We start from the raw sequence: 24,847 nt of genomic DNA, 5'->3' as shown, positions 1-24,847 counted from the left end.
TTGTATTGTTTACGGTGGGGGTTGCTTTGTGGAGCTGAACATCCTAGTCATCCTGTCCAGTCTGTGCAAGTCTTAAGGGAACAGTAAAGTTGTCCCTCTGCCCCTCATCCACTCCAACCCCCCCCCCCCCCACACACACACACACGCACACACACACTCCCTTTCCACCCCCCCCCCCCCACCCCCTTTTCATGGGTTGCTATGATAATTCAACCCATACAAAACCAGCAATATTGCATTTTAGAGCCAGGCTCTTGGCCTTGTGTTAGTCTTCGTCAGCATTGTCTTCCACACGGCGGAAGTGGGGATATGACCGAGTACAGTCCAAGGTTAGGGTTAGCCCGCGGTCTCTGTGGTCTCGTTCGATCGACCGTGACATCCGCGAAAAATGACGCGTTCTGTGGTACTCATGTCCCATGTGTGAGACAGAGCTGAAGAGACGTTTCCAACGGTTTCCCTGCTGCAGAGAGGGGATGGAGAACAAGGCCATGTACCTGAGCACATACGAGGAGAGGGAGAACGGCTCCTTGTTCGAGGAGAACTACGACGGGAGGAACCTCTCCAAGCTCAACCTCTGTGATGAAGGTATTCAAATTCAATTTGCCCGCCGTCCTTCGCTCCTGTTGCACTCCACTCTCTCCTATTTTACTCGACTCTCTTATTCTGTGCGATTTCATCCTCTTCGCTCCTCTCTTCCCCTCCTCTCTTCTCTTCTCACACACGACCTATCAGGGTAGTTGAGGGATTTCTTTAGTAAGTCCTGAGTGATCTGCAGAGGGGATCCATATGTGATGACTCATGTTTCAGCATGGTGCGGTGCTCTGCCCTGACTTAGTCATGCCCTTCTAGGGGATACGCATGCAACTGTGAAGAAAAATACATGCAACATGACTCCTATTTCCCCCCCCCCCCCCCCTTCCCAACACCCACATATACACACAAGCGTGTAAACACACAAAGTCACATTTATCTCAAGAGATTTTAAGAAGTATCTCACCCAGAGAACACAAACGAAGACTTTGTTTGTGGCACCAACTGCCGATAGTGTCACTTGGATGATCTACTGTATGTGTGTGTGTGTGTGTGTGTCATGGACAGGTGCAGCTGAACAAATGAACTGTATAACAGCCCAAGTTGTGACCTCCTGGTATGTAACTTTGGTGGGAAACAGCTTAGCGAGTCTTACCAAAGACACTATGGAGACCAAGAGAACATCCGTCTCTCCAACTTTGCTAATCGCCCCGTAGCTGCCAAAAACACACTGTCAACACAACGCTATCTTGTTGCCATCACACTCCCTATTAAAACAGTTGGACTGAACAAGCAGAACCGTAATGCTAATGTTTACGACTGAAGTTTGTCTTTCGTGTTTTTTCCCCACACTATTACGGTCTCTCGGATGTCTCACGAGTGGAATCTTTTGAAAGTAGAAGCTGTTCTGCTCAGTTTCCTCTATAAATGTTCAGCCTCTCTGGCCGTCTGATGTCAGCCTGTGTTTAAGGCAAGCTGACCCCTGTAAACGTCTTAGATAAGTAAACACTGCCGTTTTCACTGCATATCCTAGGGTATGTGATAACCATGACGCCATAGGTACGAAAATATGTTCAAAGCTCTGGAGTTTTATAAGGTACACATGCATATTTACATGTCTGGGTGTCATTTGGGCAGCAGTCGAACCCAACTGATAAATGTCAAACAAGTTGTTCCGACATAAGCAGAAGGTGCACTCACTGGTATAAACAGGCTTTTGGTTCTGCATTCATGGCATACATAATGATCTGGAAAGAGTATATCAGCAAAATCATGGTATTTTTGAACATTCAGGGTCTACATTTTGTTATGCAACAGTCTTTTGACATCCATAGTAAATCATACTCTTTTTCTTCTATATGTTACTACACATTCCATGTATCTGACACATTGGAACAGCTGTGTTGTCTTTGGCCGGGCCAAGGAGAAGGTTTTCTTCATCACGGAATGGGCTGTATGTTTTTGCTGGGACTAGTGGGCTTGAAGGCTGGGAGGGAGGAACGGATGGATGGAGAACTGAGGGGATGGAGCAATGGATGGCCGGCTGGTGGATGGAGGGATGGAAGGCCAAAAAGGATGGATGAAAAACACGGTTCCTGGCCTGATAAACATCCAACAACTTTGGAATCTATATCAAATTACTAGTCTGAGGTCCTACGATAACAAACTGTTTTTATGTCTTTGACACTGTCAGAAGAACCACTATCAACTGTGATCGGTACTGGATGTTCTTTCTCAACAACTATCTGTCTAATCCCTCTTTCCCCATCTGTGACGCACACACAAACACACGCACACACTTCAAAATGTGTGTGTTTCTGTATTAACTATATAAACAGTATGCGTGCGCATGTGTGTGTAGGAGTGGGATGATGTATGACCCAGTGATGTGGGTTAAGCAGAGTTGAGTGACTGCCAAGGCCACAGCCAACCACCAATCGACATCGTCTGCAGATCTCCTTATTTCAAAATGACATCCTGAAAGTACAGTAGGAAGTCAATGGAATGAAGAGGGATCATAACTATCGGTTAGAAGGCAAGCGAGGGCAACACGGTGTGGTGAGATTCTGGGAATAAAATGGTTATCAAAAGGTTGAATGTCTTTTGAATATGTATTGAACAACACGACTATTACACTTACATAACTCTCAATTGAACAAAAAATGAAACAGAAACCATCTGCTGATATAATCAGATGGGCCCAAATTTCTGTCCCAATGTCAACAGTGTTTTTGTTTTGACCAAGTATAGGAGACCCTTACCCCTGTGATTTGTACCGTGCCACTACATTCTAGATCTACAGTACTAGCACTGCATGAAGGTTTTTGCTGCAGGAACTTAACAAGCGTGCTGTTCTATGTGCCTGTATGTTGTGCAGCTATAGTGATCTGCTGCTGTCTCTCCTGCAGGTTCGGTCAGGAGGACCAGGAAGCAGGATCAGTGCTGCCACCACCTCAACTCCCTGGCCGCCATCAAGTACGCCATTGTGTCTCTCTACATCCTGGTCCTCCTCAGTATCTTCGGTCTTTGTCTGGCAGGTAAGAAACACTCGTGGTGTTGTCTCTGTCTAATAAGTTCGAAACACTGGTGGTGTTGTCTCTGTCGAATAAGTTCGAAACACTGGTGGTTTTGTCTCTGTCTAATAAGTTCGAAACACTGGTGGTGTTGTCTCTGTCTGAGGTAAGAAACACTAGTGGTGTTGTCTCTGTCTCATGTTAGAAACACTAACAGTGTTGTCTCTGTCTCAGGTTAGAAACACTAACAGTGTTGTCTTTGTCTCAGGTTAGAAACACTAACAGTGTTGTCTCTGTCTCAGGTTAGAAACACTAGTGTTGCCTCTCTCTCTCGCTAATCAGAAACACCCATTGAACACAGTGCTGTCTCTGTCAGATGTACTGCATGTTGATAAACATGTAAGAAAAAAGAAAAACACTATTAGTGTTTCGGTCTGTCCCAAAAGTTAGAAACCGTACAGTAGCAGTGTTGTATCTAGGAGAAAATCTAGGAGAACGAGGAGAACCTAGCTTTGACCAGGCCCCAGAGTGAAGGGGTTGTGTGAGTTATTCGATCTTTGAAAGACACTCAACACCTTCTGCTCTGGTTTCTCTCCTCAACAGGACTGGGTATAAACTTGGGGTTAAGGTTGACAGCGTGCGAGATGTGCTGCTTGAGATGCTTAGATCATCTGGCTGGTCTCCACGACTCCCTGAAGCCCTGCAGACTCTAGATGAGTCCGTTGTACTGTAACTCTTGTCTGCTGCCACATTCAAGCACTTAGTCCTTATGAGGTTACACAGCCAGTTTGCAATTGCATCCCCCTCTTAATCTTGGAGCCTGTCTGCTTCGATTATACCTTCAAGAGACAGACGAGGTAATCGGAGAAAGGTTTTTTAATGAAAATCTGGAAAGCAGAGCTTGAAACAAATGTATGAGGACCAGGAACAAGGATTGCAGCTCTCATCGACAAATGCAACTCTGAATGACTTAAGAGTTGTGGACGTTGGCCATATGGACACATAATATGTTCTGTCTAAACAAAGGAACCTGGCAGCTGGCTGTAGACCTTAGCTGCTTGTGGCGGACCCTGGAAACAATACGTTCCTCATTGTTAACCAGTCCTGACAGGTGCCTGGGCAGATCAGAACCAAGGGTCTGGGCCTGAGATTCTAGTGCAGAGAGGGTTGGATGAATGGCCTCCTAAAGCCTGGCCAAGATGAGCGTGAGGAACTGGAGTATATGCAGCAATTTCCTGCGTTTTCAGTTTTCTTCTCTGCCTTCTGAACTCTCCAACCACTGGTCGAACCGTAATCCACTGGTCCACCCTGTAGTCCACCTACACTTTACTCTCCTGGGTCGCCTCTATTCCCATGATATACTACTCCCCTCATCCTCTCCAGGCTTCATTCTGTCCTCTCCTCCCCTCCTACTATCCCGTCCTCTCCACCTCCCCTCCTCTCCTCCAAGGGTCCTACCCTTGTCTCTCCTCATATCTTCCTATCCTCACCTCTTCTCCTCTCCTCCTACCTTCCAAACCCTCGCCTCTCCTCCTCCCATCCTACCCTCCCGTCTTCACCTCTCCTACTCCCTCCCTACACTCTCCTCCTACCTTGCTACCCTCCTCTCCTCCTCCCTTCTTACCCTCCCCTCTTCCAGACCTTCTATCCTCCTCCCCACCTTTCCTCTCTTCTCCACAGAGGAAGAGCAGTGATGGATCGTCACTGGTTTGACAGGCCTATATAAATAACCAGAAGGAATTGCTGCTTTCTAAGACAGAACATTCTTGTTGTTGTTTTTTCTTCGTCCACATAACTTCTTGTCAAATATCTGCAGGACAGTGCAAAACAATACTTTAGCATTTTTCTAGCACTAACAGCCATCCCTCCGTCAGGATGGTGACAGACCTGGAAACGTTCCTAGTCGGATTTACGGATGGCGATTTGTTCTTCTATTACGCACTGGTCGTCAGGGGACGGAACATGGTCATAAATTATATCGAGTAATAACCACAGCTCTACTTAGGGTTGATTTGGAAAATTCACTGTGTATCTGAAAGGCGTCAGCGTGGTGTTATAGCCAGGACTGAGTGCTGCTACTAAACCAAAAGGTAGTTCCTGCTGAGAAGGTGAACGTTTGGAGATGGGAGCTGGAGAAACTCAGCCAGCATTCCTGCGGGGTCCCCTGGTCAGCCCACCTCACTCAGATGGGTAAAAGGAGAGAAGTACAGATGGAGGGAATGAGGTGTGTTTGTTTGCGTGTCTCTCTCCATTCAGTTCAATTCAGTGGGCTTTCATCAACAGAGAACATACGTACATACTATGCATGCATGTCGTTCTGGCGAGACGAACGTGTGTTTTCTTTGTCGCTGAAAGCCTACTGAATCTAATTGAATTGAGAGAGAGTGACTGACAGAGAGACAGAGAAGGAGTGGGCCTGCGACAATGAGGACCAATGCTTGCCACGGCTCCAAATAGCAGCAGTCAAAATGAATCAAAACTCTCAGTATGACTCATCTCAGTTGAATTCCACCGCCACAACCCTCCAAGACCTCCGATCCAAACCTCAACCACAAGCCCCACACAGAGGCGAACCACAACCATTATGATGCCAGTTATGACCGCTGATGCAATGTTATACTTACGAGGGCAAGGACAGTCAGAGAGAAAAGCCTGTCATAGATTCGAAAGGTTTACGATGTCTGTTCAAGTGTGAACATAGTATATAACAAGCAGTCGGTCTCTCTCTAAAAGGTTAAGCTGATGGCCAGAGAGTTGGAATCAACAGGATCACAACATGGGTGGGACCCTCCACTGTGGCTCTGTTGCCAAGTTTCCAGCCGTGAGAACACATCAGAGAGATAGAGAGAGGAGATCAACTGTGCTCTTCTTAGTCTTATGGTCGATGTGTTGGAAAACCGGGTTGGTGACCCGGTAGGTTTGAGGCTCCAGTTCAAAGAGAACTCCCACCAGGGGCCTCCTGGATTAAGTCAGACCCTGTCACAACGCCAAGGGCCCCCAAACTGGTCCTGGAAGTGTGTTTATGCAGGATTTAACAACCTTAGGGACCCATGCTGTCTCCACTATATAAACTCTGCTCTGTGTGCTTGTGTGTACGCCTCTATGTGTGTGTGGAATTCTATTATTGCACTTTTGATCCTCTAAATTTACGAGGCTGGATTAGGGTCTTGGTTGTCTCTCTCTCTCTCTCTCCCTCTCTCTCTCTCCAAGATAAGGCCCTCATTGTGGCTGCTTAGTGTCTCAACAGTACATTTCAGGGTATGTGTCAGTGCTGCTTAGCAGCCAGGTAAGACTCACACATCAGAGAGAACCACACAGAGATACCACACTCCATAAATCCCTGCCGTTAATCTCACTTTGACTGACAGAGAGCAGAACACAAAAATCCTCAAAAGGATCAGCGCAAAGAGACAAAAAGGAAAATTACAATATGACCGCCTGAGAGAAAACAAGAGTTTTAGCTACACGAGTTTGCATAAGTGGGAAGTATGAATCATAATCAGTAGAGGGCTAGTTAATCGGCCTCTGGGAACTATCAACCTCTTTACTGCACACTCACATTTCAAACACAGGAAAACACAGGCGTTCGTTTGGAAACCATCGAGTATTTTTTTTACGGGTAATAACTGCCCGCAAAACTCGTTTTTTTCTCCTCTGTTCGTCCTGTTCCAAGCGCCTGTAGGTCATCTGGATAGTTTCCCTTTGTGTGTTGGACATGCCAGATATTCTGATTTCCATATTTTGTTTTTCTGGCACTGATTCTACAGCACTCTTAAATTACCATGGTGAACACACACACACACACACACAGAGGGTTCAGTGTATCAATATGCCTGTTGAGATCTTCATAATAAAGTCAGGTCCTGTCCTGCTCCTCATATCTCCTGAGATCATTTTAGAAGATCATTCCAGAAAGCCTGGTTCCTTTATGTGTCCAGTAAACCTACCCACATACATGGGTCATACGTGGTCTTTGAATAAATGTGTTCTTAGCCAAAACATGTTCACTTTCTGTTTGCGTTTCATGGAATCAAACCAATACAATGTGAGTTCTGTCTTAGCTTTTACCCTAAACTAACTAACTCTTCATTGGAAACTCTTGTTCCATGTACACTTTGTGTTAAACCATCACTGTTGGTGCTACATTTGAAAGTGTTCTTAGGTGTTAAGGCCAAAATACACTACTCCGTTTTCACGGAGACGGACACAGGGAACGCCCTCTCCGAGCCCCTCGGAGAGCTCTACGTGCACCACCTGATTTTCCTGACTATCCATCCGTCAGTCCGTCATTTTACGGATACCCCTTGGCTGTGATTGGTCCGCAATTGGTTCCACACACAAAGACGTCATGTGGCAGTGTTGCTCCACCTACTTTTCTGGCGGTGAATTGTTCAGCACCCACAGCCTTTGGAGTACTATAAATTCAATGAATCCATCCGACTCCATTTGTCTGTCTGTCCATAACGGAGTTGGAGTAGTATAATTTGGCCTTTATGCTAGTGGTTGTGGTTTGCTCCCTGGTGTTTTCAGTGCTTAATGGAGCACCAGCTAGCTCTGTTGTGCTCACACACTCCCCTGGGAAGTAATACTTTAATGCCAGCTGAATCATTGCTGTTGTACAGTATGTTCTAGGAAACACAAATATAATCCGTCTTGTTGTTTGAGAAAACTCTCTAAACCTTGAGAGCAATGTATGAGGTTAGATATTGATTTCTGTTTCTGTTTATCAGTGTTCCCTTTGGTTTGCTGCGGTTGACTTAGCGCTTACAAAGGTGAAGTCTCGATTGGTCGAAGTTGAACACAGCCAGCTGGACCTGGAGCAAGTTGAGATGATGTTGTGCAAGAGAACCGCAGTACGAGGACTTTTCAGACAGGCAGCAACTCCGACATAAACCTCTCTCTCACGCACACACTTGCACTCATACATACACACTTGTTAGGTGACAAGATTCTGTAAAACTCACATCACTTTGACAGATGACAAAGCAAACCTAGTTTTTGCAGTACATTTCATGACCTGAAACTGCAAGCGAAGGTAACTCCCCCAGTACTTACAGTAACTAACTAACCTGGAGGAGGGCCACGACATCATGGCCACCAAGAAAGCTCAGCAAAGATAGTTTTTGCTCCAGTTTTAACTTCTAGATAATTGGCAGCATTGCACAACACCATTACTGAACCACAACTCAAACTAGTGCACAACATCAATGTCATCGTTCTCAGCCACTCCCTCTGTTCGCTGATTGGACCGCCAAAAATGTGGCTGGAAAAAAACGACTAATATACCGAAAGCCCAGACCAAGTACATTAGGGAAAATGAAAATTTAGCGGAAGTATGTTGGAGGGCAGAGCCAGGCTAAAGTTTCGGCACTTTTCAGCTAGAATTCGCCACGTTACAGAGCCAGACAAGACTTTGCAGATGGCCCGCACATTCTCATGTCTGCTCAAAAGTTTGCGTTGACGGCTCGCACACTTCATGTCAACTTAATTTTTATACCTCACACCGTGTGCGTAAAAACCAGCATTCGCAAGCTTTTCTTGCGTACGCAACGTTTATACATGAGGCCCAGAAGATTTGAAGATTACATATTTCGATTGTGCTATAACTAATAAAATAAAAATACGTACTCAGTTAATGCAAATCTTCATTTACTGATACATTTTAGTGAAACAATCAATCTTCGCAGCATGGGCACCCAAACCTCACTTTGTAATCACGACAGGAACTAACTTCCTGGTCTTCATTGCGACAGACGACGCCTTGAGTCGGATTGTAGCTGGAAGAAATCATGCTTGGGATCAGTACAGTAGTTGACACTACAACCTCTATCTACTACTGTTAATAAAACTCTACTGATAGGATTATTACAGTTTTCAAGTATTACAGTTTTCAAGGAACAGATTGTTTCAGCACTGCTATTGCCAATACTCCACAGAAGAGTACTGCTATTGAAATGATAAGACTAATAGTTCTGCAGTTAAGACTAATAATTCTACAGTTAATGCCTGTCTTCCGGCATCATTAGGAAGAGGTTATAGAAAACAAGACCAAATTGTACATAGATTGCATATATTAGTTAAAAACACCATTTTGTCAGACATATATCCCACACTTACAGTTACATTTAGTCATTTAGCAGACGCTCTTATCCAGAGCAACTTACAGTATGTACAGGGACAGTCCCCCTGAGGCAAGTAGGGTGAAGTGCCTTGCCCAAGGACACAACGTCATGTGGCACAGCCGGGAATCGAACTGGCGACCTTCTGATTACTAGCCCGACTCCCTCACCGTTCAGCCACTTGACTCCCTCTTGTACTGAATTTCAAGTCAATTGGACCAGTGGGACATTAAAAGATTTTTTTTAGTTTTGGCCACATTTTCACTGTATAGAAAGTCCAAGATTGCAGCCAGTATGGGTTCTTGAGGCTTTTTTGTTCCTCATGAGAAATGTAGCATATGTACCAAGTTTCAGATATTTGGACATGTAACGGAGTTAGAACCATGAAACTCGCTCCTCAGGTATGTAACAGTCCACCTGCGTCAACGAAGGGCTAGCTTCTCTTTGGCGTAGCTAGTAGTGGTCACGCTTGGCAAGTCAGAGGTCGTGCGTTCAAGCCCAGTGGGTGGCGAACAAGCCTTGTCGTGACGGAGCGTGGCTACAGCTGTTACATTCCCGTCACATTGGTGCCGTGACCCGGATTAACGAGGTTAGCGCAGCTAACCGCCGGAGTGAGTTTCAGAGGGGTGAGTGTAACGGAGCCAGAACCGTGAAACTCGCTCCTCAGGTATCTAACAGTCTACCTGCGTCAATGAAGGGCTAGCTTCTCTTTGGCGTAGCTAGTAGTGGTCACGCTTGGCAAGTCAGAGGTCGTGAGTTCACGCCCAGTGAGTGGCGAACGAGCCTTGTCGTGACGGAGTGTGGCTTCAGCTGATACATACCCGTCACAGACACATGGGGTGGAAGTAGGTGTGTTCGACTTCATGCTTGAAGCAGTCAATGCCAGTTAGTATTTTTAGGTGCGTTCGATATGGACTGACTTCATGCAGCGCTGCAGGCGGCTGCAGGCGGCTGACTTGAAACAGTGAACTCTGGTTAGACTTTTTGTCCGACTTGAGACGGCGCTGAGGCTAGGTCACTGTGACGTAGCCATCAAAGTACCGTGAGATCGATTCGAGAACTGCCGGCTGTGTAGCCAAGCGCATTTTCTCAAGAGCAACTGCACGGGTTGTAATGACGACACAGCTATTTCATGATTGGCCAGACTCACACACCACAACTTTGACGCGTGTTTTGTAATTATTCTGACACCTTTAGTTTTGCTAATTATAATAATGATCAATCTGCTGATTGGAGAGAAAATTTCAAAGAGGAAAGTTGTAATGTGAAGAAAAAAATAATAATACTGGGGCAGTGCACATTAATGAACATGACAATAAATGTGCCAAAATGGCGACTTTTTATCTCTACTTTCACCTAACATTTTAAAAAGTCAGCTTAAAAAACAATGCATCTCATATTAATAAAAACACAAATTAATTCCTTTAAAAAAAATACAAGAATTTGATTGATTGATTACAAACACACTAAATCATTTAAATACATTATATGGGACATCTTATTTAAATTCATGACTGACGTAGCTAAACGCAGCAAACCACCGGAAGCAGAAAACATCTGATTTGACGGCTCAGTTTTCAACTCCTCCCCTGAATGCAAGTGGCAACTCCTGTCAATCGGTCCATCCAGCTGCAACCGATATCGAACACACCTAATGCCATCACTTCTAATTGGGGCGTGGCTTGCTGCGCCACCTATGTGGGTCATTTGTGATGTGGTTCCGTATGGCCTGTAGTTTTAATGCCAAATTAAAAATTATTTTACCAAGGAGATCTTGAGTTATTGGGCAGTTTAAGGGGAGAATAATAATAATAATACCACCAATAACAATAGGTTTCTTCTTGACGGGTGAATTGTAATAATTGTACTTACATATAGAAATTTTGCCCAGTACTGATGGCAGGTGTATTGGTGTCCACGGTGACGCTCTCTAAGTAGAGGGGATGAGCACAGATGGACCCAGGGTAGGCCTCCTGCAGGTGACTGAGGAGCTCCCAGTCCCCGGTCCCACCAGGGCGGTCACGATTGTACCACTTGCTCCAGCACACTGCTCAAGACCAACACAGTTGATTAACAGCCGTGGATAAATGAAAACACTGGAAATAGCCTCAGGAAACATCATCAAGTGCTCTTTTTTGGTTTTGTTTCTTTTGGTTTTCAGTAACAGTTAGACTATAGAGGCTGCCTAGTTCAAGCTGGTTACCTCCTAGTCCACAAAATGGTGGATGGCAGCTGAAGCGAACACGGTAGTCCTCACAGCGTGTTTTGGGTGGCTGGTCGGCGTTGTTACAGACAAAGCCTGTGGTCGTGTCAACCCTGAACGACAACCATAGAAAGCATACTTTACAATGATTATTTTTGTGGCAACCTTTTACCCATATTTTACATTCTACATGTTCTACACACCTACTGACTAAACATCCACTCCCCTCACCACAGATTTTCTTTTTGTTGTTGTTCCTTTCTACCTTCAGTAAAATACGTTTTGCTATTCTTATTCAACATGGCTTGTTTCTCTCTATTGCATTCCATAGGCCAGGTTGGGACAGTGAACTCAAAACTACATAGCTATGGTGTGGTACTGTTTCACCAACTCAAGGTGAGGGAGGGAGTGCGATATGAATGATGAAAACACATTAACAGCTAATTGATAAGTAAGCTAATCAAACTTGGTTGTACTTACGCTGCAAATACGTTCCCTGTTGCAGTGTGACTCACTCCACTGATGGTGGTGACCTCAATCTGTACAGGATTGGGACAGATCTTTCCAGGGTACTCAGAGCGTAGATTGACCAGGGTCTCATAGTCTCCATTCCCAGTGGGGTCGTCCCTGTCAAACCAGTCTGTCCAGCACTCTGAAACCAGTCACAAACCGAAAAGCACATGATAAATGTGTCCCAGCTCTTAAAACTATGCATTTCCATCTTTAAAAACTAAATGGTCATACTTACGAATATGAACAGGGTAGTAGCAGGGAATTCCTGAGCACAGAAAAAAACTTCAATTTATATCTATGAACTCAAGGTGATTATGCTTTTGAATGTTTATCTAAAATTATGTTTCATCAGTGTACCATACAAATGTGCTTATGTCAATCTTACTTGAACTAGTATTCTGAATAGGATGGCACGGTGCACTGATGACTGTAAAAAGAAGAAATAATTCTTAGTCGTGTGACCTCACAAATAGTTTTGGTATAGTTTTTGAGAAGATTCAAAAATATATATACCTTCAGGCTTAACAGGGTCCACTGATGAGCACAGAAAAAACTTGAATTGATATCTATGAACTCAAGGTGATTATGCTTGAATGAATGAATGTTTATCTAAAATATGTTTCATCCGTGTACCATACAAATGTGCTTATGTCAATCTTACTTGGCTTAATATTCTCAGCAGACTGGCCTGGTTTACTGATGTCTGTAAAAAAAAGAAAGAATTCTTAGTCATCTGACCTCGCAAACATTTTTTGTATAGTTTTTGAGAAGATTTTTAAAAGTCTTACCTTCAGGCTCAACAAGGTCCACTGATGAACACAAAAAAGTTTAACATTGAATTCAATTAATGGATTTTTTGTATTAAACATAAATAAATTATGTAATTAACAATCAATTCTACTTGTGATAATCCAAATAATACTTACATTTAAGTAACTATAAATATGGATTATGGTTTTGCGTACTCACATTTAAAAGGCGCACCAGAGCTGAAGAGCAGCCCTGCGATGATGGCAAAGCCCAGCTGAGAAGGAAACATTGAAGATGGACAAAAATAAGCCATGGAAGATTTATTCACCTTTTTAAGCACAAAGATTAAACAATATTGAAAATGTAACATTTAGTACCATTTGGATCATGTTGGCTATGGACGAGATGTGGGCTGCACCTATTCTCAGATCTGGAAGAAAAGTATTTCAAAACATTACAATTCCATTAAACTCCTTACTACTACAAAACCTAGATACAATCAAAATACTTTGTGATTCTTAAAATATAGTCAAAAATGCTCACCAAGAAAGGTAGATATGCGACAGCCGTTCTTGCTCACTTCAGAGCTGGATTCTGTGCGTGTTCGAGGGAGTTGTCCCATTTTATATTCAGCCAATTCATATTTTGTATTGTGAAAACCCACCTTACTTCCCTGAAAACACAGTAACCCAAAACTCTAGATTTTCTCTTTGAATAACACCCCGTAAAATGTATTGTTCGATTGTATATTGTCTTCTCATTGGTCAAGAAAACAAAAAGTTATGGTAATAGCTGAAAATAAGGAACTGTTTCTCAGGTATATTCATTTCAGCTTTGTGAGTATGTCCCTGTAATGTAGCCCTCATGTTACACAAAAAAGTACCTTTTCAAAAGGACACCAGAGGCCTTTTCCATAAAGATATTTGATGACTTGGGTGCACTGTATCCCCTGGCGAGGTCAAGAGGGGAAAATAACTTTGCTTTTGAAAGTATTGTGAGAGACTCTTCTATGCGGGGCAGAGGGAAGACATCTTTGCGGTTTATGCTGTTAAGTTTGCAATAATCTACACAGAACCTTTAAGTACCATCTATTCTGCCTAGTTCCTATAGACTATATATAGACTAATACTAATGACACACAGAGAAAACTGCACATATTTTTTCTTGTCTGGGGTTATTTAGGAACATATTTACATCCCTCTGTAACGTAACACTAAGTTGAAGCTGCCATTAATGTAGAACATGTGTGTCATGCCCAGTTTGTCCTTGTACAATAATATTCTACTATTCCACACCCAACCCCTCCCACCACACCACACCAGACAGACTCAACCCCACCCATGCCCAGACACACACACACACACACAGGAGACTACTCTCAGTTTTATGTACCCCTTTACAACTCATGTCTCTCCTTTTTGTTTACATTTGACATGACAGAAAAGCTTCAAATATGGCTCCTACAACCCCTGCCAAAGCTGTTCCTCAAACATACATCGCCTGGCAACACACTTTAAGTCCTTGAACCCTTCCTCCCTAAGCCCTCTGAGCCCCCCCCCCACCCCCCCTTCCTCATCCCCCCAACCCCGTTCGTCAACCCTAATCTCTGCTGCCTGTTTCTCTCAGAAAACAGCTCCTCTAATTAGTCCCTGAGCTGCGTTCAGGGTCTTTGTGCTCCGGTCATTATGTTGGGTGGGAGATCCTGGTCTCCTGTTGGTGAAGTCCCTCTCTCAGTGGGGCCACTGGGAAGTCAGGGGCCACTGAATCCCACCATTCACATAGTCAAACAGCAAGGTCCACAACAAGCGGTGTCTCATTTGTCTGGCTGGGAGCCCAATGCTGGAGGCTCAATACTGGAGCCCAGTAGCTGGAGGCTACAGTCTGAAGGCTATGGACTGGAGGCTAGGGGATGGAAGCTGAAGGCTAGGGGCTAGAGGCTGGAGGCTATGGGGTGGAGGCTATTGGCTGGTGGCTAGAGGCTGGCATGTAGGAGGCTTGGGAACGGGGGTAGAGGCTGTGGCCTGAGGGTAACAGACTAGGAGTTGGGCTAAGGAGTGGAGACTAGAGGCCAGAGACTGGAGGATGAACATTAGAGGCTAGAGTGTATGGGCTTGAGGAGAAAAGTTTGAGGCTGGCTTGTTCGTTTAGCAGGCCCTTCATGGTCTGTCTACCATGTGAAGGTCCTGTTCTTTGAATATGCAATCAGAAAGCTAGGTCAGCAGCTCTATTGAAGGTATGTGTGTGTGTGTGTTCATCGGTGTGTGTGCCAATGCCTGGGTATGTGTGTGAATGGAAGAAAAACGATTCCACCTGAAATCTCGGTCAAGGACCCTACAGGACCTTACAGAACCCTACGTACAATCTTTCAGATAGATCCAGCCTTTGGCCTTTCGGGAACAATCATCCCATCTTGGACTGAACGTTTTTGTTTTTTGACACCGGTATAAAACCAAATAAAACAGCACGCTCACCTACATAGCGCTCTACAAATGACTGGGGTGATTGGCGAGGTCAGTGGTAGAGAGGGTACGAGCTCCAGCGAACGAGAGCACACCAGCAGGCTCCCAGAACGAGCCCTGTAAATGTCGCTGTGTTTCGAGCCCGAGTTACGATCAACCGGGACCCGTTCTGAGGACGGCTCTGCGTTTGCTACTCCGGCGCTGCAGGGACCCACGACACGATGCAACCGCTTAAGGAAAAGAAGAAAACAGAGCAAAACGCGCATTAACACAGCCAGGCTCATGCAGATACACTGTAGGATAGGCATCTGGGGGGTGAAGCGTTTCAAACATGATACATCGAGAGAGAGAAAAAATCACATTTGGGTTGAAATAGGTTTTATGTGCATTTAGGGTTAGTATAGTGCATTATTTATTGTTATCTGTAATTTAGGAAGTTTTAGTATAGTCGATTATTTATTGCCATCTGTATATTTAGGAAGTTTCACTCATTTAAGCTCAGCATGGATGCAAATTATGTTCTGTATACTTATATGTTATGTTATGCCAGGTGCTTGCGTTGTCTTGTCTTAAGAATTTCAGTGCCCAGTCAGACCTTCTGTTGTTCTGTGTACCTGACAAATAAAAGACTTGAACTTGAACATTTGAAAGAGGAGGGAGGGAGGGAGGGAGGGATGGAGAGAAAGAGAGGGAGAGTGTGAAGGCCCGTGCGTCTCAAGTTGTCTGAGCCACATCGAAGAGGTCAGTCACCCACCAAATGGTTTTTAATGGAGTTTCGTCTCGTCAGACCAATTCACAAACATGTAGTCTGGAACCTCTCAGTACATTTTCATTTTCCAAGGGGCGTTATGCAACGAGTGGAGACCAAAACACCTCTGGATGCAACTGTATAGAATTGGATTGATACATCCAATCAGAGCAACGAAACGTCATCTTGGTTGTGCCTCAACGGTGTTCATCTGTACAGTCATTGTATCAAACCCGCCCCATAACAGATAAATCATTGTGATTGCTCGAACCAGATCCTGGTTGGATGGAAATCTGCTTGAATGGGAGGTTGTCCAGGCCAGTCTGAGAGAGCAGATAAAACAGGAACCAATCAAGTGCTCTGGTTTTCAGGCTACCTCCGCCCCATCACCAACACCTGACCTCAGAGTGGAAACGACCTGAAATCAAACACTTGTCTAGACACGATGTTTGTTGACACGAGTGTCAATCTTGTTTGCCTTGAGGCCTCCTCATTACAACTCTGCAAACAGGAAACAGGAAGAGGATAAACACGCAGCAAAACACGGGATGAATCTGCAAAGAGGAAGCAGTTCTCTCCTCAGACTGTGGGACAGGCAGGTACAGAGAGACAGGACAGGTTTGGAGTTAATTGGGTTGAGTCAAACATGACAGGGAAAGAGAGAGCAAGAAAGAAACGTTTCTAAATGTTCATTCAGTTAGAGTAACCACTAAGGTTACAGGTTAGTACATTATTAACCACTACGGTTAATTACCATGCAACTCCAAACCCATGTCTATAATCAATACATTGTAGGTATACAGGAATGAACATGACATTTAATGAAACCCACAGGACTCGACTGGAAGAAAGGCCTAGACTCTGAAGCAGAGTTATGTGAGGGGTAAGGGTTGAAGATGGAGGGATTTATGTAGGCGGTGTGACTGTTGTAGGGCCAAGTCCCCATTCCAATGGTGCAGTTTGTTGTAGCAGCAGTGCTCCCACCCCTCTACCCCCCCCCACCCCTCTACCCCCCCCCCCCCCATGCACCTTTGAAGGTCAGAGAAGATAACCTATCACGGTACCGGAATGAGTTATATCCATTGTGCTTAAGCCTATCAGAAGACAGGATGGAGGTGGAGTTGAGGGACGGTTCCAGATATTCTCTGATAGAACAGTCGACATGGTTTTATAATTACTTCCGTGTTTCATAACGGCTGGTTCAGTTCTAGAAAAAAAACGGAACCCAACTGAAAGAGACAGTCTCTGATCCTAGCCATAATCAGACTCTCATTCCCACAATATTAAGAGGTATTAGTCTGAGGGGCAGACGGGGTTGTTCCAGGGACAGGAAATGAAAGAGTGCGTGTCTGGTGTCCAGACAGGCTGGCGGATGATTGTGTCGGCTTCTCACCGTTAGTAGTCATGATGAATCCTCTTAGCTGTGGGTAACGGTGCAGACCCAGCTACCTCCCATGATTCTTTTCTCAGTCTCACTCCGGAATGTTCCGACTTCTCCGGTTTTCAAACGGCTCCGGTTCCGTCTGACAGTCTAGGACTGGTTGTCCGTCTGTGTGTATTTAGGTAGGTGGGCGTGTGTGTGTGTGTGTGTGTGTGTGTGTGTGTGTGTGTGTGTGTGTACTTTTAGCATGCGTGTCAATGTGTGTGTCAGCCTTGTCTTTGAGGATTCCTCACTGTTTGAGGCTGATCACTTTGTGGTTGCCATCACAACTTGGAATAGTTGGTGAGTGTCCACCACAAATAGAACATGAGTAGGGAGACACTCTCATCTCTGTCTGTCTTTCTCTCTCACACACAGACAAACACACCTCACCCCCATCTCCATTTCCCGCCATCCTTCCTCTCCTCCCTTTCATCTTCCTCCTGTCCCCCACCCCCTCATCTTCCTCCCCTCCTCCCCTCTTCTCGTTTCCTCCGCAGGTTGGAGGAGCAGAGAGCATCTGAGAGCAGTGGCCCTGAGAGCCGAGGCATGCTCCAGCAGGAATGTGTTTAACAAAGTCAGGAGCCAGCTTGATAAGGTTCTAGGCTCAGTCCAGAAAAGGATTAGCCCTGGTTTTCACTTGTTTACAGTGGCGGGACAGGCTGAGGTCAACGGAGCCGAATGAAGTCTGTGTGGAACTGTCTATTCCCAGCACCACGTCAGTAAATACGGACCTATTCAGTGACTTCATTAAAAAACCTTGGGGTTGTAACCGGGCAGATTAGTGGCTATGGAGACAGGATCAGACTGATGTTCTCCACACACACACACAGGAACAATAGAGAGAGGACGGACAGTGATAAGGGGCGAGAGAAGTGAGAAGGGTCAAAGGAAGAGAGGAAGGCGGGTGGGTGGGGGGGGGGGTAAAGGAAGAGAGCAGATGAAAAAGAGAGAAGACTATCACTCTTTTGTGCAGCGTCTGAGAGGAATGTAGTTCTAACAACCCCTCGTGTTCATCTATTTGTGTGTCCTCTGCGCGACACTAACCAGCCAGCCAGGCAGTCCACAATGCAATAAATCAGTCTGTAAGTTAGCCAGACAGTTAGTTACAAGTTAGTCGCTTATCCCATGAGGCATCTACTCCTTCAGTTATCTCGTCAGGCAGTCAGCAAGTCAACCAGTCAGTCTGCAGGTCAGCGAGTCAGCACGTTATTTGGTAACCAGGTACCCAGTTAGCTGTGTGGAGTAGAGGGGGGGAGGGGGAAGGGTAGTTCCTGTATATTTACCTTGGCAAAACCTGACTCCTCAGAAGAACTCTGCACACTTTGATTTCAGTGTGGGTCGTTCCCCAGTTGGTCTGGAGCAAAGAAAGTGTGAGAACGAGACAGAGAGAGGGTGAGAGAGCAAGACAGAGAGAGAGCGACAGAGCAAGACGGAGAGAGAGTAAGGACAGAAAAGTGTGAGACAGAAAGACGTACGACAGTGAGACAGGGTGTGTGTGGCAACGAGATAGAAAGAGAGAGCATGAGAGAGAAAGAGAGACACAGGGTATGAGAGTGAGACAGGATGAGTGTGTGAAAAAGAGAGTGCACGAGTGAGACAGGGAAATTAAAAAGGAATAGCCTCAACCGGTCATCTCCTCCGTCTCGCCCATATCCCCTTCTCTCTCTGGGACAATAGTCCCATTGTGGCGGGGTCCTGATGTTGGCAGAGGGGGTTGTCCTCTGGTGCCGCAGGGCTGGATGGGCCCAGCTAAGCCTTGCTAGGCCCAGGCGTGGGTGTTCCGAGTCTGGCTGATAATGTCCTGGTGCCTCCGGATGCTATACAGCCTGGCATCTGCTCAAAGTCTCTCTCTCCCACTCTCCTTCTCTCTCTCTCTCTCGCCCTCTGTCTCTGTCTCTCTTCTTTCCTCTCTCTTTCTCTGTCCCTTTCTTGTAATGGGACAGAAACCAGATGTTGGGGCAAAAATTGGTTGTTTTTCAGGAGAGAGAGAGAGAGAGAGAGAGAGAGAGAGAGAGAGTAGTTTCTCAGAAACAGGAATGAAAGGATGAAGGAAGTCAGATATGTGTAATGGTTTCTATGACAGGCCGTCTGGGGCGAAACTACTGAAAAACTTGCTCATACACATGAACTCATGAAAAGTTCTTTAGCACTGTTCCTACTGAGGTCATGCCAATACATCTTGAACTAGAGAAGGTACAATTTCTGGGGAAATTGTAGGGTGTGCTTGCTTGCGTGCTTGCTTGCTGTGATATTTGCAAGCATTGAGCCTATTCATATTGCATAATTCATTAAGAACCCCCTTTGAAACAAGCTGAACCCCCTTTGAAACAAGCTATTGTAACAACGTTGTCACCGGCAGTATTTCAGATGGAATCAAGATTCAAACAGTACCACCTGCTACTGAAAATATGCCTCCAAAAATGTAAATAAGCTTTACATTTATTTGGTGGAAATGGCTAGAGCTAATTCAAAATAAGTTTGCTACGACGAGCGAGCACTAGCTGCTGTTTGTGATTGTTTGAAAGCGCCGGAAATGAGAATGTTTCTTTTGACATAAAGTTTAGGCTGTGGCATTGAAGACATCAACGCACCACACAAGCTTGAGTTTAAATACATTATTTAATGTGACATTACTTACTGTACATGAAAGTCTTGATTTGCTTAAATGTACATGTGCTGCTAGTACCTGAATTCCCTTTGTTGACACAAGGCACTTTTTGCCACAAAAACTTAATTTCAGCCTAAACCGTGCAACGGAACGTAAATAAATATACAAACAACTCAATCGCTACCAAGACAAAACTTTTGACATCGACGTTGTCTATGTAGTCTAAATATTGACGGATAATAATAAGATATATGTGAGAGAACAATGGTTGTGCTCGCCGTAGGCGTGAGCACACCCAATTAACACATAAAAATAAGTAATTTGAATTAGTCATTCATTAATTTAGAAGAAAGAGAAGCGAGGGGAGAAAGAGAAGGGGGGAGAGAGAGAGACAGAGAGAGAGAGAAGGGAGGGGAGAGAGAGAGAAGGGAGGGGAGAAAGGGAAATGAGGGTATTGTGCCTGAAAGTTTGTTTCAGTGCATCCGTAACTGTTTGAAATTAGGTCTTTGTAAGGTGTTGCAAATTGAATTGAATTGATGTTTATTTGCCATGAAAGTTTGCACAGACACGGAATTTACTTTGGCAGGAGAGCCTACCTAGGCAGCCATTAGCGGCGCCAACTAGAAAGGTTACAGTAAAGCATAACATGAGGAGAGAGGAGAAGAGAAAAAGGTAACCCCATACAATGCTCCTGGAGGAGAACAGTGTGGGATCAGGCAAAAACCTCAGCACATAAGCCCACAAACATGTACAACACAACATTATAGACTTGCAATGGGAATGGGGGGGGGGGTAGACAAGCAGCATCTGGACCTGCAGCCATGATAGGCGCTGGACACAGACCCGACAGCCACCCTGGGGAAACAAGCAGTCAAAGGCGTTGGATGGAGGTGGGGGGGTGGTGGTATCTGTAGTAGGTGAAAGTTAATGTGTGAGTAGGTCTGGGTTGGCGCCCTCGACCTAGGCCACAATCAGTCCGAGTCTCCCTATGCAGATTGTGTTGGCAAGGAGACGTCCTTGGTCATGACCCGGGTAGAGACCAAGCCACAGATGATGGTCGGGGAGTGGGAAGGGAAGAGCAAGATAGTCTCGCTTCAGCGCTCTCCAGGGGAGTTGCTTTCCAGCAACGGCCTTGGCCAAGGCCTGTGCTGGTTACGGGGCCGAAAGTAGATAAGATTGGTGTAGTTGTTTAGTCGAGTAGACGCGACTCAATTTTCACGTCCACCCTTCAGGAAGGCCTCCAACTCCTCGAACCTCCTTTGCAGAGCCGCGACTTATCCCTGTTGTAATCCATATTCCGCTGTAAGTTCACAGTCAGTGCTCCAACGGCTCTACCCACCGTATCAATCAGGTCGGGCAGCCTAAGGGGGCTTTTGATGGCTGCAGCCGTATCCTTGACTTTCCGATGTACAAGCCAACCGCCTATTCCAAACAGCAGAAAGCCTGTAATCACGGTTCCGAAAATAAAGATGTCTTCAACATCCTCAACGGAAAGCGCCGCTCGACACACAGCATCTGGGTGGAGAAGAATACAAGGTAATTACCAGACAAAATTCTTTGTAGTTTATTGATAAGAAATGATGCAATCAAACACACCAAGGTGTCCCAGTCCAGATCAGTGATACCAGTCGATGTCACCAGTCTCCCTTCACAGAGTAGAGGAAACCAAAGGACCTTGTGAGAATAGTCTTGACAGAAATCAGAGAGAGTTCTGCCCAGTTCAATTCTACCAGACTTGTACAAGGCACACAGGTCTTGTGCCCCCTGAGAGGGAGGTGTTTGTTATCAGTGACCAATGCTCTTTTGTGAAGCTCTCTCTTCAAAGTCGCTTTGGATAAAAGCGTCTGCTAAATACATAAATGTAATGTCACGTTTGTTTGGTCATTGATCCGGAGAAAGTGGGGAGGGGAAATGTTCATCCTGTTAGGTCTCAAGAGGAGTTCGTGGTCACTAACTGTGGGCAGTCCAAGGGCCTGATGATGTCTCAAGAAAAGGGGGGGGGGGGACAGACCATCCCAAGGTCTAATGATATCCAGGGGCAAAGGGTTACATCCTCCACGGCCTGCCTAGTTCTTATCTCGTCGTGTTGACTTTTACTCTCAAGAGTCGAGAGGCTCATTGTGACGCTCCAGTGCCATAGTGTCACCAGTTCACCTGCCCTGTCAGCAGGCTGGCCTATGGCATTTCTCCCCACACCAAAAGTTACATTCCCCAGAACATGGTTCACTATTCACAGCCTTAGAAACATCATGGTGCATAAGGCCATACATTTGGAATATAAGTTCATCTTCATGATATCTGGATCATTGATTATATTTGGCATATACGTTCCAAATTGGCATTACTCATTTTGCATATCTGAGGTATTGATTGTTCGTTATTCAACAGAGACATAGAAAATATGAAATAGCAGCATTGGATTAGCAGTATAGATTTCTTTCCTCCACATTTTCCTAATGTCCTTCCGGCTGACTTGAAGCTGAGAATGCCATTGGCTGCTTCAAGTCAGCCGGGCTGCAGGCAACGCGGTGCCCCATGAAGTTGAACGCACCTAATAATCCACTAACCTTGTGTATGAACATAAGAAATGTCCAGGAGAAATTCGCTTTTTTGATTTAGTTACCTTTTTAGTTAGCTTTAGTTACTTGATTTTGTAAATAGCGACGTCACCGTCAAGCTACTGACAAATGTAGTCACTGCTCTAACTCTACCTATGGACAGAATTTCAGCCGCATTGAAACTGACTGAAACTGACTCCCTGAAAATTTCCCCTCCCTTCTCTTTCTCTCTCCTCTCTCCCTTCTCTCGCTCTCCTCCCTTCTCTCTCTCCCTTCCCTTCTCTTTCTCTCTCCCCCCACCTCTCTCTCTTCTAAATTAATGAATTACTAATTCAAATGACTTATTTTAATGTGTTAATACCAAATCAGTACAACAGTGCTAAAAAACAACTGAGTGCATGTGTATGAGCAAGTTTTTCAGTAGTTTCGCCTGAGACGGCCTCTAATTGGTTTCGTCAGGTGCACTGCGGTCAGCCTTGTCTGTTTTTTTATTAATCTCTCCCTAAAGTCACGCACACACTAACACACATCGGTTTGGTACGCCCTCAATCACCCATGCCCCAGGCCTCACGCTGTGTGTTTAATGCAGTGTGATATGGCGGAGTCTAGCTAAACAGGTCGGATGGATGGTCTGTGTGTGTATGAGACAGAGACAGAGAGACAGACAGAGAGACAGAGGGGCAGAGAGAGAGAGAGAGACAGAGAGAGAGAGAGAGAGAGAGAGAGAGAGAGAGAGAGAGAGAGAGAGAGAGAGAGAGAGAGAGGGAGAGAGAGAGAGAGAGAGGGATAGAGAGAGAGGGATAGAGAGAGAGAGAGAGAGAGAGAGAGAGACAGAGAGAGAGAGAGAGAGAGAGAGACATCTAGCTACAGAGAGCAGCAGTTTCCCTGTCAGCAGCTCTCCTTGTTCCAGTACCACAAAGCTGTCATATTGGTCTTATGATTGACTTGTGGTCTTGGTCTTGAGAGGCTGGGGTTTGAGTCCCACCAGTAACTGTAAGAACTACTGGTAAGACTGCTGGTCAGATCTAGCACTGTGTACTAATCCAGCTGGTTATATCACTGTGTACTAATCCAGCTGGTTATATCACTGTGTACTGATCCAGCTGGTTATATCACTGTGTACTGATCCAGCTGGTTATATCACTGTGTACTGATCCAGCTGGTTATATCACTGTGTACTAATCCAGCTGGTCAGATGTGGTCAGAAGTAGCTGGGATGTAGAAAGTTTGACAGTCCAGGCAGGTGAATGCTTCAGTAAGATCTAGCTCATCCATGTGGCCTCATCCCAGCTGTAGGAATGTCTACAGCCCAGAGACAAAGAGCCTGTCACAGCATGGTAGACACACAAACACAGACACACACAGTAGCAAGTAACTATCTGCAGCCTGCCTACAGAGACCACGAGAGCACCGAGGTCTCCTATCTTTCTTATAGCCACATAATGAGACCACAGCGGTTTCAAGTTTTTTATTGTCAGGTGCACAGAGCAACCCAAGGTCAGACTGGGCACTGAAATTGTTGGGACAAGACCACACAGATAACCCGGCACAACTTAACATAAAAGTAGTAAGAACATAGATAGAGACTATTGTCCAGTCTGCGAGTGCGAAACCAAATGCTACGGTAGCGCCTGTCAGAAGGCAACCGGGTAAATAGACTGAAGGATGGGTGTTAACGTAGAATCCTGCCAGCTTTCCTGAGGCATTGTGTGTGGTAGGTGTCTTGTAGGGCTGGGAGTTCCCTGCCAATGATGAACTCAGCAGACCGGACCACACTACGTAAGGCCTTGCGGCCCCTGTCTGTGCAGCTCCCATACCACACTGTGATACAACCAGTCAGAATGCTCTCGATAGTGCATCTGTAAAAGTTGTTATCATTCCCTCCTCTCTGTCCTCTCTCTCTGTCTTCTCGTTGGAAGAGTCACCAGCCCCACCTCTCGCAACCCCACAGCCTCACTATCCTCTACAGCTCCTAGCACAACAATCACCATGGACCAAAACTGACTGTTAATCTTTCAGACCTATGCCCCAGCATCCTGTCTTTAGCCCCAGCCCTAGCCCCAACTCCAGCCCCAATTCCAGACCCAGACCCAGCCTCAGCGTTTTACCGTCCTCTCCATTTCTCCTCATTTGTGTTTATAGTTTAGTACCTTCTCTGACACAGCAGTTAAAAAAGACCAAGGGTCAGGCTTGAGTACAGGCAGGTAGGCAGGCACACACACACACACACACCACACACACATGTACACGCTTGCACACACACACACAAACACATGTCGGGCTGAGAGCTCCCTGGAGAGTGCTGAACTTTATCAGTCCAATTATTGTGTTTATGTTGCTGTTAGTTCCAGTTTATACTGTCACAGCTCATAACCAGGTCATACACATGTTGTCGACTGACATGCAAATACAGTCGATTGGC

General features: G+C 45.4%; 2 protein-coding genes across 3 annotated transcripts in view; one reads left to right on the top strand and one right to left on the bottom strand.

Annotated features, from left to right (window-relative positions):
* Positions 1 to 24,847, top strand: part of scara5 (scavenger receptor class A, member 5 (putative)) — a 47,922-nt gene that overhangs the window by 2,005 nt on the left and 21,070 nt on the right. The window contains exons 2-3 of one of the 2 annotated variants that reach the window (XM_084700052.1): positions 467 to 585; positions 2,940 to 3,068. In XM_084700052.1, the coding sequence (XP_084556178.1) occupies positions 474 to 585; positions 2,940 to 3,068 (241 nt within the window). In that variant the 5' untranslated portion in view covers positions 467 to 473. Of the gene's footprint in view, positions 1 to 429; positions 586 to 2,939; positions 3,069 to 24,847 lie in introns of both variants that reach the window. The other variant, XM_084700051.1, reaches the window with a different exon arrangement.
* LOC146286661 (uncharacterized) lies at positions 8,677 to 13,251 on the bottom strand. Its single transcript, XM_084700053.1, has 12 exons — positions 13,173 to 13,251; positions 13,007 to 13,059; positions 12,849 to 12,903; positions 12,668 to 12,688; positions 12,541 to 12,582; positions 12,393 to 12,413; positions 12,265 to 12,306; positions 12,115 to 12,144; positions 11,847 to 12,018; positions 11,367 to 11,479; positions 11,036 to 11,210; positions 8,677 to 8,821 (listed from the first exon to the last, which is right to left on the bottom strand). Exons 1-12 carry the CDS (start codon positions 13,249 to 13,251, stop codon positions 8,719 to 8,721), a joined length of 906 nt encoding a protein of 301 aa, XP_084556179.1. The 3' UTR covers positions 8,677 to 8,718.

The sequence above is a fragment of the Hypomesus nipponensis genome, chromosome 6, assembly GCF_054491055.1.
Source record: "Hypomesus nipponensis isolate SF chromosome 6, ASM5449105v1, whole genome shotgun sequence".
NCBI lineage: Eukaryota > Metazoa > Chordata > Actinopteri > Osmeriformes > Osmeridae > Hypomesus > Hypomesus nipponensis.
The sequence above is the reverse complement of the archived record's forward strand: the minus strand, read 5'-3'. Positions and strand labels throughout refer to the sequence as shown.

What these genes read in the sequence shown, in the direction of transcription:
- LOC146286661 (XM_084700053.1), bottom strand. Translation starts at nt 13,251, where the DNA reads ATGGGACAACTCCCTCGAACACGCACAGAATCCAGCTCTGAAGTGAGC. An exon ending in TGCTGAGAATATTAAGCCAA is followed by an intron (nt 12,414 to 12,540) that starts GTAAGATTGACA and finishes TGTGCTCATCAG; the next exon opens with TGGACCCTGTTAAGCCTGAA. An exon ending in ACAGGGAACGTATTTGCAGC is followed by an intron (nt 11,480 to 11,846) that starts GTAAGTACAACC and finishes GTTGTCGTTCAG; the next exon opens with GGTTGACACGACCACAGGCT.